The sequence below is a fragment of the Hemibagrus wyckioides genome, linkage group LG11 (assembly GCF_019097595.1).
Source record: "Hemibagrus wyckioides isolate EC202008001 linkage group LG11, SWU_Hwy_1.0, whole genome shotgun sequence".
Classification (NCBI taxonomy): domain Eukaryota; kingdom Metazoa; phylum Chordata; class Actinopteri; order Siluriformes; family Bagridae; genus Hemibagrus; species Hemibagrus wyckioides.
This window is the reverse complement of record NC_080720.1, coordinates 17,737,439-17,754,507: the sequence shown is the minus strand read 5'-3', so window position 1 is coordinate 17,754,507 and position 17,069 is coordinate 17,737,439. Positions and strand designations below refer to the sequence as shown.

At 36.9% G+C, this 17,069-nt stretch overlaps 1 protein-coding gene across 1 annotated transcript; it reads right to left on the bottom strand.

Annotated features, from left to right (window-relative positions):
• Positions 1–233: 233 nt before the first annotated feature.
• igfn1.3 (immunoglobulin like and fibronectin type III domain containing 1, tandem duplicate 3) lies at positions 234–16,860 on the bottom strand. The gene is made up of 24 exons (XM_058403552.1): positions 16,789–16,860; positions 12,647–12,719; positions 12,427–12,549; positions 12,190–12,329; positions 12,014–12,113; positions 11,856–11,897; positions 11,721–11,766; positions 11,396–11,579; positions 11,127–11,240; positions 10,858–11,020; positions 10,484–10,756; positions 9,151–9,816; positions 8,801–8,925; positions 8,554–8,695; positions 7,655–7,948; positions 7,265–7,561; positions 4,900–5,079; positions 4,481–4,609; positions 4,101–4,409; positions 3,898–3,983; positions 2,825–3,017; positions 902–1,198; positions 481–807; positions 234–341 (listed from the first exon to the last, which is right to left on the bottom strand). Exons 2-24 carry the CDS (start codon positions 12,693–12,695, stop codon positions 337–339), a joined length of 4,284 nt encoding a protein of 1,427 aa, XP_058259535.1. The 5' UTR covers positions 12,696–12,719; positions 16,789–16,860; the 3' UTR covers positions 234–336.
• Positions 16,861–17,069: the final 209 nt, after the last annotated feature.

The following is a 17,069-nucleotide window of genomic DNA, read 5'->3' as shown; positions in this document are numbered from 1 at the left end:
GTGTTTGTACTATAATTTTTTAAAATGCTGAAATTAAATTTAAAATTATTGAACAATGTAATTCACTAAAATGCAAGTACATTACATTAAAGTTCAACCAGATGGCCTTAACATACCTTTGACTGTGATATAGTACAATATACTAATATTAACTCTTTCATATTTCATTTTTGTGTATGTATCTACAAACATAATGAATAAAAACACCACGAACATTTTTGTATTTTCTTTTATTTGGCATCTATTAAATAAAACTGGGAAAATGTTACTTAAGTTAATGTTTGTAGTTAATATAGAGTTTAAGAAAGCTCTGAACATCTCCAAAGCAGCATCTCTTCATTCTAGGGTAAAAAATAAAAAAATAAAATTCAGTAGATATATCTGAGGCACTGGCACTGAACAAACAAATACTGCATATTGCACTTAATATTCAGGTAAAATGTATAGTATGGACCTCCACTACATATTCAAATAACTTACCTCTAATTTTCAGTTGAGTGGTGCACTCAGCACGGCCTAAAGAATTTTCTGCAACCACTTTGTACTCTCCATTGTCTTTAGGCCCCACTCTTAGTATTTTTAAGGAACAGACACCACAGGTGTTGGTGATGTAGTAGTTGGTGTTTGTGTTGAGACTGATGTTGTTGCGGTACCAGGTCACATAGGGGGTGGGATTTCCTCTCACAGCACAAGTCATGTGACATTCATACTTCTCTGGACTAGTACGTGTTTTCATTGGGACTGTGATTGTAGGTGGTGACTCAAGGTTGAAGGTCTTGTGTTCAGGCATACTGAGGGTGAACTTTTCTGCAGTGAATATGTACATATATGTTAATCATGACATCTTTATCCTAAATATTTAATTACACACAGAGATTAGTAGTAGCAGTGAATGCGTTACCTTTCTTTCTCTCACGCCCCCATGTTGGGGACTCAGAGGGTTCAGAGAGCCCAATGTCATTTTTGGCATACACACGAAAGTTATATTCTCTTCCTGGCATGATGTTGACAGCTGTGAAGCTGTTGTTGAACACTCGGTCAGCAACTGTGTGCCAGGTCTGCTTGACTGAGTCACGTTTGGCCACCATGTAGTGCAGACGGTCATCTCGTTTCTCATCAGGAGAGGGGCTCCAACAGACAGTTAATGTGCCAGGAACATTTTCCTCCAGCTCCACTGGCCCAGGAGACTTTGGGTCATCTGTGTGATGAACACATAGGCTTTTCTACCATTCTTTGAACAGCCCCAATCTGTTGTAAACCATTCAGGTTCCATCCATTTTAATTCTGTCAGACTTGTTATTCAGGTGATGTGAGCTTAGAAAGCATGATGTGCTTTTGCCTCACTTGAAATTCTTGGGAATGTTTGCATATGTATAAAAACAATGAATTGTCACTCTGAACAAATATAAGACATACACTCTTCCAAGTAATGCTGATTGAAATGTTGGAGTAAGCCAAAACTAATCAACAGATTAGATTTGATTATTGTGAGATATTTTGCTACGGTCTATCATTAATAATGACACAACCTCAAATAAAAGTTGAGAGGTGATCACACTTGACTATTGAGAGTCAACAACATACAATACAGTCATCCAGCAAACAGTCTAGCGGTTTGTTTTGAGTGGGTTCAAGCGGAACTTTGTTATATGGTCCTCGATACAGCAGGTGTTTCCTATCAAGTTGCACACAGAAGGCTTATATCATTAAACAGAGTTGCTAGGTTTCAGCAAAATTCCCTTCTCAACAATATCTCAAAAGCACACACAAAAACCTGAACCTAGCCCAAATAAACTGGCCCCTGGCAATGTGTTTTTCTTCTCTTTCTCACTCTTTGCATGTGAAACAAGGTTGCCCTAGTGAACACATACTTCTGATGAATGGACATTATCCACTCTATAATCCCCCTTTCTGTTAACTAACTGGTGCATTATAACTTACAGTGGAATTGGTTCTGTTTAACATGAACACACTGCGCTTGAAATTTTATTTACTTTTTTTTAGCATTTTCTTGGAGAATGCAGAGTATTTTTAAACCTCTCATTTAGTAAAATCTGCAGCCTTGGCAAACCTGTTGTTAACCTGTTGTAAAATAATTTTACATCTCCAATTTTTGATCACTAGGTGTAGTATTTTCTCTATGGAGCTAAGTGGCGGAAGTAATTGTTGGTCACTCAAGGGTGTTAGTTAGTATTTTAAGAGAAATTAAAATGCAGTTTTGAAGATGTGATTGGAAGATGGAAGATCCCATAAATGCCTCAGTGGATGAGCTGCCACTGGTAGAAGCCCTACAGATTAGTGTCCATCTCACCATGTCCAATCATCTTGATTTACCACCACAAGACATGCCACTTAAATCATAAATAAACCTTTTTCCTACTTTCTAACTTTTCTCCATTTTTTCTTAAATTGGTCATTTACCATTGCCCACACACTAACTAGATCTCCTCCTATTACACAACAGCTACCACCCGGGGAGGGTGAAGACTAACACCTGCTGTTTCCAAGTCACATGCCAGCCTTTATCCTGCCCAGTTGGTAGCTGTAATGTGCTAGGGAAGATCTAGTAAGTGGGAGAAAAGAACTCACAGATGCCCAGGATTGGCCTAATTGATAGGGGAGAGAGTAACACCTTTCCTCTTATCCAAAGAGCAAAGAAAATTGCTCTCTTGGACTTGGACTCTCCTGACATTTACCTTTTACTTTTGCTGGATATATTAAATACAAGGAGCTTTGAAATTTTTCAGTCTGCTCTTAACAAGGGCATTTTATCCACCCTTAACTGGTTAACTCAATGAATTGCATATTCACTATGGTAACTTACCTGTGACCCTAATCTCAGTACTGAAGGTCTCTTGGCCCACCATGTTCTTGACTATAATGGTGTAAACTCCTGTATCAGAGCGCTCCGCAGATGGAATCAAGAGCTGAGATGTTCCTTCTGTGTTGCTTATGGTCACATGTTTAAATGGAGGCATTCCATCTTTGAGCCAGTTTATTGTGGGCATTGGGGAACCCTGCCAATTAAAAAATTCCCCAACAATATTACATTATATATATATATATATATATATATATATATATATATATATATATATATATATATATATATATATATAGAATGACATATTAACTATTTCATTATTATGTTTCTCATATACTTATATTGCCAAAAGTTTTGGGACACCCCTCCAAATCATTAACAAGAACTCTTAATGCTTCAACATAAAACATTTGGACTATTTAATTCTCCCAACTTTGTGGGTACAGTTTGGGGATGACCCCTTCCTGTTCCAACATGACTGCACACCAGTGCACAAAGCAAGGTCCATAAAGACATGGATGAGTGAGTTTGGTGTGGAGGAACTTGACTGACCTCAACGTGATGGAACACCTTTGGGATGAATTGGGGCAGAGACTGTGAACCATGCCAAAACTGGTATGTCTGCCTTTACATGCACACGAATTTAATATGGAGTTGGCCCATCCTTTGCAGCTATATCAGCTTCAACTCTTCTGGGAAGGCTTTCCACAAGGTTTAGGAGTGTGTTTATTGGAGGCCCAGTCTCCACTCTAATTCATCCCAGTGGTGTTCTGTTGGGTTGAGGTCTGGACTCTGTGAAGTTCTTTAACAACAAAATCACTCATCCATGTCTTTATGGACTTTGCTTTGTGCACTGGTGTGGTGTCATGTTGGAACAGGAAGGGATCATCCCCAAACTGTTCCCACAAAGTTGGGAGCATGAAATTGTCCATAATGTCTTGGTATGCTGAAGCATTAAGAGTTCCTTTCACTAAAACTAAGGGGCCAAGCCGAACCCCTGAAAAACAATGTCTGAATTCAATGATTTGGAGGGGTGTCCCAAAACTTTTGCCAATATAGTGTATTTGATATACCTCAAACTGAATGTTGACCCGAACAGAATGTCCAGTTCTCACCACCATAAAGCTCTTCATTTTTCGATCAGTGAAATTTGGTTTGACTGTAAATGAATTTATAAAATAGTAAACAAAAATATTAACATTATACACAAGTTAGTCTTTTGTCTACATAAAAACAGCAGTAAGTGTTCTTGATTAAATGAGTGGATCAGTTTTACCTGGTGGGGGCATGGCAATGATATAGTTGTCCAGGTTCTGTGGTTCACCCTCTCCACCTTCATTTGTTGCAACCACTCTTACCCAGTACATGGCCATGGACTTAAGACCGAGAATTGTGTATGAAGTTGTGATAATTTCATGAGAGTTACAGCGAGTCCATTCTGTGTTCTCAGCTGGTCTTAATTCTACAAAATATCCTTTAGCTTCAGCTTGCGCCCCTTCTTGCTCTTTTGGTTTAGTCCAACTCAAGGACAATGAAGAATATGTGGAATCTGACACCTTCAGATCAATAACTTTACCAGGAGGCTCTGCAAACACCAATGATCATTATTTAAATTCAAACAACATTTAGCCAAAAAAGCCATTTTTTATGACTCACTTTTAGGATCTCTGGCTATCACAAAGTCAGAGGGAGAGCTTGGTTCTCCAGCACCAGAAAAGTTGATGGCTATGACGCGGAATTCATACTCAATTCCTTCAACAACATCTTTTACTCCATACTGTTTGGCTGGAGACAAAAGCAAAAAGTGAATTTTCTCTGGATAGTTAAACATTTTAATTCAGTTATTACCACGATTAATGTTATTTTACGATTGTTTACTAGGACTAAATCTAAAACTGTTAAAGGCACATTAATGATTAATGAATTATTATAAAGACTTTAAGGCCAAAATATTTAACTATAAATTTAACTTTTATATGAATAATATCCAAAAAGTGGCACATTCTCAGTATACATCACTAATATACATTGAATGAAATTAAATAAAGAATATTTACTGCATATACATTTTTAACCTTTGATTGGCTCCTCTAGAGGGTTTACTTGGTTCCATAAGTTGCTGCCTTTTTTGCGTTTCTCCAGGTTGTAACCCACAATGGTTGTTCCTCCAGTTTTGGTTGGTGGGGACCATGACAGGTTGATGCAGTCTTTAAAGGCACTGACAACATTTGGTGTGGAAGGTGGGCCAGGATATGCTGTAAGGCAGATTTTTAAAAAAAAAATTTAAATGCTTCCAAAGAATGCATTTCAAATATAAAAAATTAAGTATATGTGAACTAGAGGCTGTTGGATGTATTGCATGTAAGAATTTTTATATAGGTAGATTATAATCATAATCCACAGTATGTTCAGATCAGCAGACAATATTTTAAAATGCCAAAACATAAATTAAAGTGCTGGGAAACAATAATGGTTATTTTAATGATAATTATGTTTTACATTTTGTTTTTCATCATCAACAAAAAACTCCAGCATTAGTGAAGAACACAGACTTGCAAAGTCTTAGTGGAGCTAATGACTCAAAATTAGACTAACAAAAGGAAAAAGTTCCAAACAACAAATTATGCATAGTGGTGAGGGTAAACTGGAGCAGGAGAAACCCAGAGATCAAAAGTATAGATTCCAAAACACAAACAGCGACCACAGGCAGGCATATTGAACCCTCAGGACACTGAGTATCTCTATTAAGGCAAGGGTTTAAATGATTGCATCCATGGAAAATCTCACTAGGATTGGATTAAAGACTTAATGCCTGAGTTCAGCACAGAAACAGACTCTGGAACTAGGAAAAGATCAGGATCAAAACTGAGATCAGGATAGAGATAGGAACGAGGAATCAGTGGTGCAGATGGGTCAGCTTTAAAGCAGATCCAATCTCCCAGAATAAGCCAGGAGTGGGGTCTGACAAGTTACAAGAGGCAAGAACACAGTTTGGGATAAGTTGCTGTTGAGTTATGACCAGTGACTGATCAAGGAGCAGGGAACAGAAGAAGAAGCTGGAGCAGAGGTAGAGATAGGGAGTGAGTACAATGAGTCAGAAGCATCCTGGACTGTGGGCTTTGAGAACGGAATACTTTGGAATCAGGGCTAAATGAATGGTTTGGACAGAAGGCACTAGAGTGACATGAACCAGAGTATGAAGTCAACTTACCATGCCATGTTTTGCACAGCCTAGAATCAATGTTCTAACACCCTAAAAACACAGGGAGGGGTTTGTCTAACCTAGACAGACCCTTGGCAGTCAACTAATTTCATTTGCCTGTCTTGTTAATGAATCAAACTGTAGAGCAATTGGGTAATAAATCCTTCTACAGGCTGAGTCTTAATGCTCCTTTCCTGAGTTATAGGCACCACTTATTCACTATCATCCACCACAAACAATAAGGCAATGCTCAGGAATGGACGTTTTCACCATATGCTTAATGTATTGTGAGGACTGAAACAGAAAACATCTCAAACCTTACAGACTCCCATCACAAACAGCTGGCAAACTGGGACAGTTTCCTCAGCAATTAATCCAGCCCTACCTGTAAACTGACTGGAGTCTGATTCATGAGAGTACATGAAGCAAAGACACAAAATAAACAATGCCATACACAAAATAACAAGATACATTAAAGCAATATTGAAGAATCAGTGTGAATAATATTCAGGAGGATAAAGAGCTAGAGTTAGGAAGACTGGCACTAGAAAGATTCAAAGAGATCACGTAACAAAGTTGCCATAAACGTAATGAATATTGCAGGCAATACAATGAAAATGTGTGTGGGGGAAAATGTTTGTGAATCTTGCTGCCTGCAGCTCATCTCCATCAGAATGACTGTTGAAATAGAATGCTTCACACAATAATGTAATATCCTGCAAAAACTGCTGCTTTGCTTTATTGAAAAAGGTTGTGCTTAGGACATTTACTTTAAAAATGTTGTGTATATTGCAAATTGTTTTTTTTTTTTACTTAGGTGTCTCTTGGTTTAGTCGAGGCCTGTGATTGAAAATTTTGTCATATGACCGTAGATTTTTGCGTAGTTGCAAAATGTTTCCTGTAAAAAAAAAAAAAGTTAGCAATTTATCTACCGCCTGAAAAGTGTTGTCTTTATTTATAAAATATTATAGATAATCGATGTCTTTTGTACACATAAACACCTGCACAAAAACTTTTTTCTTTATTTTTGCAATTGCATAGTTTCAGTTATCATTTTGTTTTGAATTCTTAACTTAGATGCACTACAATATAATTGTTGTCACTTGTTATAATGGCCTATAATATTTTCTAAAACTGGGTTACTGTGCTGTGTTTTTCCTTTCCTGTTACAACTGGCTTAACGTATCAAGCCTTTTAAGTTTAACCTGTTTATTACGGTACACCAAATGCAGTTTCACCTTTAGTACCAGCCTGTACTTCATCCGTCTCATACACATCACTGGTGCCTTCTGCAGTTATTGCCCTTATACGGTAGCAGTACTTCCTGCCATGGTCTACATCAGTATCTTTATAGTGGGCAACTGGAGCAGTATTTCCAATCTTCTTCCAAGTGTTCCGCCCGATCTGTTGCCTTTCGAGATTGTAGTGAATCACAGGTGAACCTCCGTCATCTTTTGGAGGCCTCCACTTGAACTCCACGCATGATGATGAGGCTTCAATCACCTCTATAGGGCCCAGTGGATTGCTAGGTTTATCTGTATTTGAAGAGAGGAATAATATTAAGAATTTGTGAATAGTAATTACACAATAAAAGGTGAACACATACACAGAATGTAAACACTACTGACCTAAGACTATGAGTTTGGAGAAAGCTTCTGTAATCCCAAATTCATTCTTTAGCTTGAGCTTGATCTCTCCTGTGTCTTTGCGCTGGCACTTCGTGAGAAGTAGGCGGCTGTGGCTGAAGGACCGTTCAATCTTTATGTTAATGTCTTCTAGTAGCTCCTCACCTTCATGGTACCACTGTACTTTTATTGGCTCTCGACCCACAAAGCTCAGTTTGAAGGTGGCATTTTGGCCAACCTTGATGGTAACAGGCTGTGAGAACTTGGTCAGATCATCTTGATTCATCCTTGGTGGGTCTGGATTACACATAGGATATACATTCATTGTGCATTTTAATAGGATCACCTGTACATCTGCACATTTATGCAATCATCCAATCATTCAGAGACTGTTTGTGTGAGAATCTAAGAGACCAGCAGTTTCTGAAATATGCAAACCAGCCCAACCTTGCCTTAGAGATCACACTTTTTCTTATTCTGATATTTCATGTGAACATTAACTGAAGATTGTGACCTGTATCCTCATGATGTTATGCATTATGCCATATTATAAAATATATTATTATTATTAGATTAATGCAGATGTTGTTGTTCTTTCGGCTGCTCCCTGTTCAGGGTCACCACAGAGGTTCATTTGGTCCACATGTTTCAATTTGGCACAGGTTTTCATGCCGGATGTCCTTCCTGATGAAACCCTCCCATTTTTAATCTGGGCTTGGGACTGGCACTGAGAGTTAACTCTTCAGTGGCTGGGTTAGCGCCCTGCCAGGGCTGTGGCAATGAGAGCGCGGGATCCTGCTGCTGGACCACCAGGAGGCTTGATTAATGCAGATAATATGGTCTAAAACATGCAAAACATTAATAACTTGAAATACTTTGAATCAATTCATAAATTAAATTACCTTCCACAGTGAGCAGAGCTTCTGTTTTACGCCCATCTGCCTCAAAGCGATACTTTCCATTGTCATCCTCTGTACAATTTTTAATCACCAGTTTGTGCAATGCTCCATCTTTGATAGTCATCAGGTCATCTGTAGATTTTATCTGTGCAAATAATATTATGACTTTTGGACCACACTGATTCTTTTCAACAAGTAAAGACACCACTTGCTCATGACCTACATGTGTTGAGTATGTGGGGATACCTACCTCCTTTCCATCCTTGTACCACACTCCATCATAATTCGTGTTGCTTAACATGCACACCATCTCAGCTGAATGGCCTACAATGGCTCTGACATCATGTAACCCGCTAGTGAAGTAAACCCCTTGGTCTGGATAAGAGATTAATTGACTGAAACTTGGTTTATTACATTTTTTTGTTTGAATAACACTAAGAAGTAAACAATAATTGTTTACTTTATATCTATGCTATACATAATGTTTATGCTAAGTATCCATTGGCAATAGTGTATTAATGTAATCACATTGAACCAAAATGGTATACAGTTTTGAAAATGATTTGCTTTATACATGCTGATGCTATGCAGATGACATACCAATTTCAGTATCAGGGATCAATGGCCCTGTCCTGACTCTCTTTTTCTTCTCCTCTCCTTGCTCTTCACTGACTGGCTCTGATTGCTGTTTATCTTCCATGACTTGTCCAGATTCTTCATGCTTAGTCACTGCTTTTTGAGGTACTTTCTTTACTTCTATCATGTCTCCCTTCTGCTCTTCTATCACGTTTCCCTTTTGCTCTTCTATCACTTCCTCCTTTGGCTCTTCTATCGCTTCCTCCTTTGGCTGTTCTATCGCTTCCTCTTTTGGCTCATCTTTCACTTCCTCTTTTGGCTGTTCTATTGCTTCCTCTTTTGGCGCTTTTACCATACCGTCAGAGACAGACTTGGGCTTAGCTTTAGGCTTGGTTTTAGTTTTGTCTTTGTTATTCTGGGATGTTTGTGGGATTTGCTCAGCTGCAGGCTGTGCTACAGGGTTAAGAAGAGGCTCGACTGGAAGCTTAACAGGAGGCTCAGCCTCATTGTCTGGAGCCTCTGCAGCCTGGTCAGCCTGACACTGTTTGAGCACTGCTTTTCTCTCCTCCCTCGCCTTCTGTATCTTGGCTTGCTGCTCAGTTGCAGCCTTTTCCAAGTCAATTCCACTACCTCCGGCCTGGGTTGTTTTGCGTGCTACTTTTTTTTCACGCTTGTCTGAGTCATTGTCAGCTGTTCCAAATGACAGACAGATACAGACATGTTAATATACTAGAAAGAGATTAAAAGAATCAAACAAACAAAAACACCTAAGAAAAGTCAATTCTAAATGATAGAAAATTAATGAATAAATAAAAATGTATTTAATCAGTTATTCATAGAAACTACTAATTTAAGTAGAAATTCCATTGTGAATATATTGTATACTGTAGATCAGATTATACTAATTTCCCAACAGGTATACTGATAAAAATGTGTATCTTTCAGTTTAACCAAACATAAACTTCCATTATTATGAAGTATTCACCCTTTTGTCCACTATTTGAAGTGTTAGAAATTATAATTAAAATGATCTGCATTGGAATATGTTTGATTTGATAGGTCAATGGTCTTTATACTGCTGTTTGTCTATATATGTTCTCTAACAAAGGAAAAGGTGTATTTATATTGAGATCATGTGAATACTTAAGTAATCACACAGTTTCTACAAATGTCTACATAATTTTAATTTCCTCTTCCTCTTCCTCTTCAATATTCTGCAATATTTCCTGTCAATCCATGATTTTGAGTTTATAATGCATAATACGCTGAAAACTGAACACTGAAGTGATCTTAAATTATGCACAAAAGAGTTCAAGCTGTCAATAACTAACAAGCAATTCGTCAAATATGCACCTACCTTCCACTAAAAGCCAGGCGTTGCAAGATTTGATTCCAACCATAGCGGCATATATGCCTTTATCCACGAGCATGCAGTCTTTCACTACCAATCTATGGATCAACATATCTTCCGACACAGTAATGTCATATTTCTGGCCTTGAGCCAATGCAACATTTTTTCCCATCCATGTGATTTTTGGGACTGGTGCAGACAGAACACATTCAAAGACTGCATCCTCTCTTTCAATTGCTGTAACCTCTTTAATCTTTACCAAGAAGTCCACATTTGGAACTGGAAGCACATAGAGCAGGTTAGACCTATGAATATTTACAATTCAACATTAATGTAGAGAAATTGTTTTAATTGGGATTTTTAAAAAAAAATATTCTTACGTTTAAAATCTGTAGAAAAGATATTAACTCCTTCAACGTCTACTTGGTAGAGTCCGGCATCATCTGGAGACAGACCACTGACAGAAAAGATGAACCGTCTGCCAACTCGACGCAGACTGTGCTTCTCACTTGTGTCAGCGCTAAATTCAACCAGTTCACCATCCTGTAGCACCATCAATACAGAATATTTAACTAATGCCATGCTTGATTTGTGTTTATCTACCTAGGTGTGAGATTAAAATGTCAATAAACTTTGAGTATTGTCTTACTTTATAGAGTAAAATTTTGGCATTGGGATCCCTGAGGTCCATTTCAAATTCAAACTGTGCACATCCAGGAGTTTTGATCTCAATATGTTTCAAGTTGCTCAGGTATTCAACATACTGTGGAAAGAAAGGCAAATTCAGGTTACTAAGGATAAAAAAAAAAAACTACAAATGTTTCATCAAACTTAGCAGAGATCTTTCATTAATTTTGTTCTTTATTCTCTAGGCAAATATAAAGGGAACACTTTTAAATGAGATGCCTGACATTTTACCTGTGCCTGCTGTTCTTCTATTTCTCTTTTCTTTTCATTTAATTTCTTCAACATCCACCGGAAGTCAGTCACTCCATATTCAGCACAGATGCGCTCATAGTCTTTCTTATCAGCACTCAACAGTAGCTCCCAGAACCTTTCATCAACCTCTCCGTCTTGTCGCTCCTCTTTTGGACGATTAGCTCTATATGAACAAAGGGCACAACAAACGTGACTAGTGCAGCTTGTCTGTATTATTAACAGAAAAATGTCAGACAGGATCCAACATCCCTGAATGATGAAAAATGAACTATGTACTGTTCACATCATATTGAAAATATCGTACCGAGTTCTTAAACAGCTTTTGAAATCCGCTGGTTGTTCACGTTGAGCTAGAAAAATATGGGAGTCATGATGAATTTGATACCTTTTTAACTTTCAACTTAAAAATGATAAAATGCATGACATTAGGAAGACATACCCGTTCGTGATTCTTGCAATTCCTTGCTCTTCTTGAATCCAACTGTAAGAGAAAAAAATGTAGCCATTTTTTCATTAGATACATCATGGTTTTCTGCTAATATTGCACAGCTTAAATTTTACTTTAACAGGTGACTCCAGTTCTTGAACTTTACGTACCTTCAATTATATTCAATGTGGCAGTAACAATAGCACGACCAAACTCGTTTTCCGCCAAACATTTGTAGGTGCCTGCCTGGTCTACAGCTACATTAGGCATCTAAGTACAATATTCATAAACATAAACAATGTTTTATGTTTACGAGCATAAACATATAAGTAGACAAATATGGTACCTGTAGCTGATGTTCTCCTGTGACTGCCTCATACTTTATGATGCTTTGTTCTGATTCAGAAATTTCTTCATTATTTCGAGTCCATCTTACTGTTGGAGTTGGATTCCCTGTGACGATTGCTTTAAAAACAGCAAACTTTCCTTTTTGGAAAGTTTGTATGAGTAATGTTTTGCATCATTGCAGTCTCAAGATTATTGATCTTTTGTCATTCAAATTAAGAAGTTAATATATTTTTACCTTCTTGAATAGTCAGGGCGATGGGTTTGCGTGAGAAGTCTGGGTGGCTTTTACCTTGAGGAACTTCCTCAACAAACTGAGTGATCATCACACCAGGAACTCTGGATCTCTTCCTGATGGCTACTACAAAGAACATTACAAATGCACAACATTACTAATATATTTAATGATAGATATTTAAAGGTAATGAATAGGCTTCCAGAAAGTGAATGTGACCTACTTTGCCCAGGAGCTGTTGGCTCCTCATCCTTTGACTTTGGGAACTTCATCTTATCGTGCAGACAACTCGACCCCTATTAAACATATCACAGTTTAGGAGGATTATAGATGAAATTGCTTTCATCATTCAATTTTTAGATATTTAGGCATCATTAAAAAAACATGTATTAAATATCCAAGTCAGATTTTTCTTCAAAAAAGGAATTAAAGTAACTATGGGCTTTATTTCATGATCATAAATTATGTGCAAGAACAAGGTGTTAGATTTTTTATAATTCATCTTCATGAACATTGATGTACATAGTAACACATAGTATGCAAGTAAATTACAGACTAGATATGGGTTTTTAGTGGTAGTTTAGAGGTGTTTCTCTTTCACTATATATTTTAGTGACAATAAACTCTAGGACTTGGAATTGCACAATGCATTTTAAATGCTCTCTCTCCAAAATCATGCAAGAGGTTAAAATAACCTACTATAGATACTGTAAATATAAGATTTATGGCATATTTTGCAGTCTGGGTTCAAACTGAAACAGAATTTAAGCTATAGTTAATAGTTTCCAAAACACAATAAATTACAAATTTGCACTGCATTACCAATGGAAATGAAGGCCCAGTTATCAGTGCATATTAAATATGCATGGTATGATTTGCAAGCAGAAATGTTGTTTTAATATGTTAAAAATACTTGTTTTGAAAAACCCAATCTCTGACAAAAAACAAACAAACAAACAAACAAATAAAAACACTATGTTGTGCAGGAAAATAAAAGCCAAGAGCTTTATCTGAGTGATCTGCCACACACCAGCTCCAAAAATGCAAGATAATCGCACCATATAGATAGATAGATAGATAGATAGATAGATAGATAGATAGATAGATAGATAGATAGATAGATAGATAGATAGAACTTTATTGTCATTGCATAATACAGGTACATAGTAACGAAATGCCTTAAGTAGACATATGTATATATGCTGTATATGTAGACATATGTAGAGTTATTGGGTTTTATGATAAAGTGAAAGTGATTTGTTATGTAAGAGGCCTGACATTTTAACAGCATTAGTATTACTGAAAATTATTTTTGTAATGCATTTAATTTTGACTTTTTTAGACTAACTAATGCATTACTAAATAAACTTTTAGTGTGAATTTTCCTTTAGTATCCATAACTACATTGTTTGCATTTGTTTGATATAATAATAATAATAATAATAATAATAATAATAATAATAATAATAATAATAATAATAATAATAATAATAATAATATTGTGGTTCCATAAATATTGAGCATCAACAAACAAGGTTTGGACAAAATTTCCTAAACTTTGCTTTGTAAAAATGGTAATGTATATTCATTTAAGACCATGAGTTTGAAAATTCCTCATCCCTAGCAGATGCAGCATGTCACACATCTTCTTGCATTGATCAACCCACAGAATGTGTTAATTTATGACCATGAAAATAGCAACAGTGTGCAAAACTGAAAAAAAAATGTCTCGCATGCAACCAAAATAGCAACATGCCAACAATTTGGCATGAAACAGAGCCCTGTATGCTTTAAATACAATTTTAAAGACAGCTACTTTGACTAAGTTTATCTCTTCTGAATTATGTCTAGTGAGAAAAAAAAGAAAAATAAAGTTGATGTTTACAGTGTTTGTGTTTCTCCCCTGAAGCAGTGAGTTTCAAGTGTGGCAAATAAGGCTCCTGTCAAAATTCTGTGGGAAACTCCATCTGGCTGGGATATAATTCACAGCACAGGAGATCAAGTTAGGAGAGGTGTCATTTACACTTCACTGCAACCTCATAGCATGTCCACAGCAGGAATGTGCTACTGACATATTTTGAGTAAACTTTGCACATGTTCTAGTCTCTATTAGATGGAGTGGTATAGTGAGGAAAGTGAAAGATGATGTGATAAGGCCTTAAAGATGTGGTACTCCACCTCCCTGGCTGATAAGATGCTCTTCTTACAAGAGCATTTAACTTTCATTCGGGACACGTTTCATATTAGATAAGCGGCTAAGTCATGTTATTCTAGTCATCGAATGAAGTGTAAATAAATTACAACCATGTTAGGCTTTGGTTTTTATAGCTTGTCAAATGATTTAGATTCATCTGGAGCTAGCTTTCTCACGTGAAAGGACACAGGCTTTACTGTAGCGGTGGTACAGTGAGAACAGCATGTCTCTTTTGAGCCTATGTGTCTTAGATGATGCAATGAGATTTGGATCAGTTTTACTACCTAGTAAGGTGGTAATTTAAAACCCCATTAAATTCAGGAATTCCTGTGATAGCAGAATACCTTACATGCACTTGGGAAGCTGTCAAATGGCCCTGCCTGGTCTTGCATCAGATAGGTCACATACCACATAAACCGGTCAGTCAGAGAGCACTCAATGAAGTATATGCACTCCTGCTTAGGAGATTGTTCTTGTCTAGGCTAATAAACTTTTTTTGGAATAGTGTGAAGGTCAAAGCACATAGAAAATCTACCAGTGTTGATTTAACCTCAAAGCAAATCCAATATAACTACAGGTACTTATCTTCACTATGTACATTCTCACCTTACTCATTGATCCTTATTATCCATAAGGATAAATAGAAACAGTCTACAATTTTCTTCTGCTGAATGAGGCTTTAAAAATCAGTACTTTCAAAGTAGTTCTTTTATAACAAATAGCAAACAGTTAATTTCTTTCCTAGTAAAGTACATTCACCTAATGAGTCAGTTAGTCGTAAACAAATAATAGTTCTTGTCCATGACATCCATATTTGGAGAGGTTAAATAAAAAAGCAATACTCAGCAACATAGTTCTGTGAGTGATTTATGAATAAGGCCAGGATGTGCTAGAGTTCTAAGATGAGTTTCAACTATAGTAGCACCAGGGCAACTCAGATTTTACGATGTCAGAATTCTCTATGCCAAATTTGCCCATGACTACATCTCCCATCAACCTCTGTACTGTACATCACCTGACCATGACATTCACCATGTCACATTGATGATTAATGCACTCAAGATATGCCTTGGTCTTTGCATGTTCCATTGTCTAGCTTTTGCCTTCTGTTGCCATCTGCACCTGCTTGTATTTGCTTCATGTTCATGTTTAACATTCTAAGATTTGCTCTAAAATAAACTATAATCTTCACTTGCATGCGCTGCCTCTACAATTCCTGACACATTCACACATAGGGACACTTTTTTTGGGACATGGGGAGAAACCAGAGAACTCAGAGGAAACCCATGTAGACACTGGGAGACAGTAACCTGAGCTCAGGATCAATCATGGGGGACCCTGGAGCTTTGAAGCTACAGTACTATGCTATCCCACTGTTTTTTCATGCTGGTTTCTGGTAAGTTCTTAAGTATCTAAAATCCACATTGAAGTGCCTTTCTTTCCTTTGACCTTTGTATTTTATTAAGATTTATTTATTTATTAAGATTGGTGCTCCATCCCTTCTGAGAACCCTTTATTATTCATTCCTGAATATATATATATATATACATAATTTTTTTTATAAAACTAAACCAACCTTATAGAGTACAGTAATGATATGTGAATAATGATTTCACTAGTAATAAACTGTCATGACTAATTTATTATCCAAGATTTATCAGTTGTATTTTCTTCTTGAAAGAATCATGTATTCTGCCTGTAATGCTCATTCAGTTCCCACCTGATGCATTTATTTGCACCATAAAAAATTAAAAAAGGGTCTCTAATCAGTCAGCTAATTGTTTATTTTATGGCAGGTGCAATTTCTTTGCACATAAAATGTCGTTATAATGTTCATCAGTGAACTGAGAGGGATGAAAATATGCCCTGAGGATGACATATAAATAGTTTTAAATGGTTACTTTGTAGAGAAGGCTTTCAAACATTTGGGATCATTAGCAACAATATCTTAGATGTACAATCTACATCTAATGCTAATAGTTTAAACCCATGCTAGAAGAGAGGTAGGGATAACGTACTATGTCTAATGTGTACAATGCCTCTGCTTAGCTCCTTATGAGATTTCTGTGTCAATTCTACGGCTTTTTTTGTGAAATATAACCCCTATGTAAAATGCACTTTGCAGTATTTCTTATTCTTGAATGGTGAAAATCAATAAGGCATAGACTTACCCTAGATTGTTGGTCACAGCAGAGAGCATGCAAGGGGATGTGTAACTCCTCCCTAGTGACTGAGGTTGAGAGTGCAGAATGCTGGAGAGATGGCTTTATGTACTAAGCCCTCAAAAACGCACTACTGGCATTCCAAGAGGGTATGTTCAGCACTCATTAAGAACATGAGGGGTTGGCTTCTGAATCACTTCTCAGAAAGCTACCAGTAACGAGGTATGTTTTTATGCATGTGGCTTTAGAAGCAGCAATGGAGTGCATAACTTTTAAATTGTAACTAATTG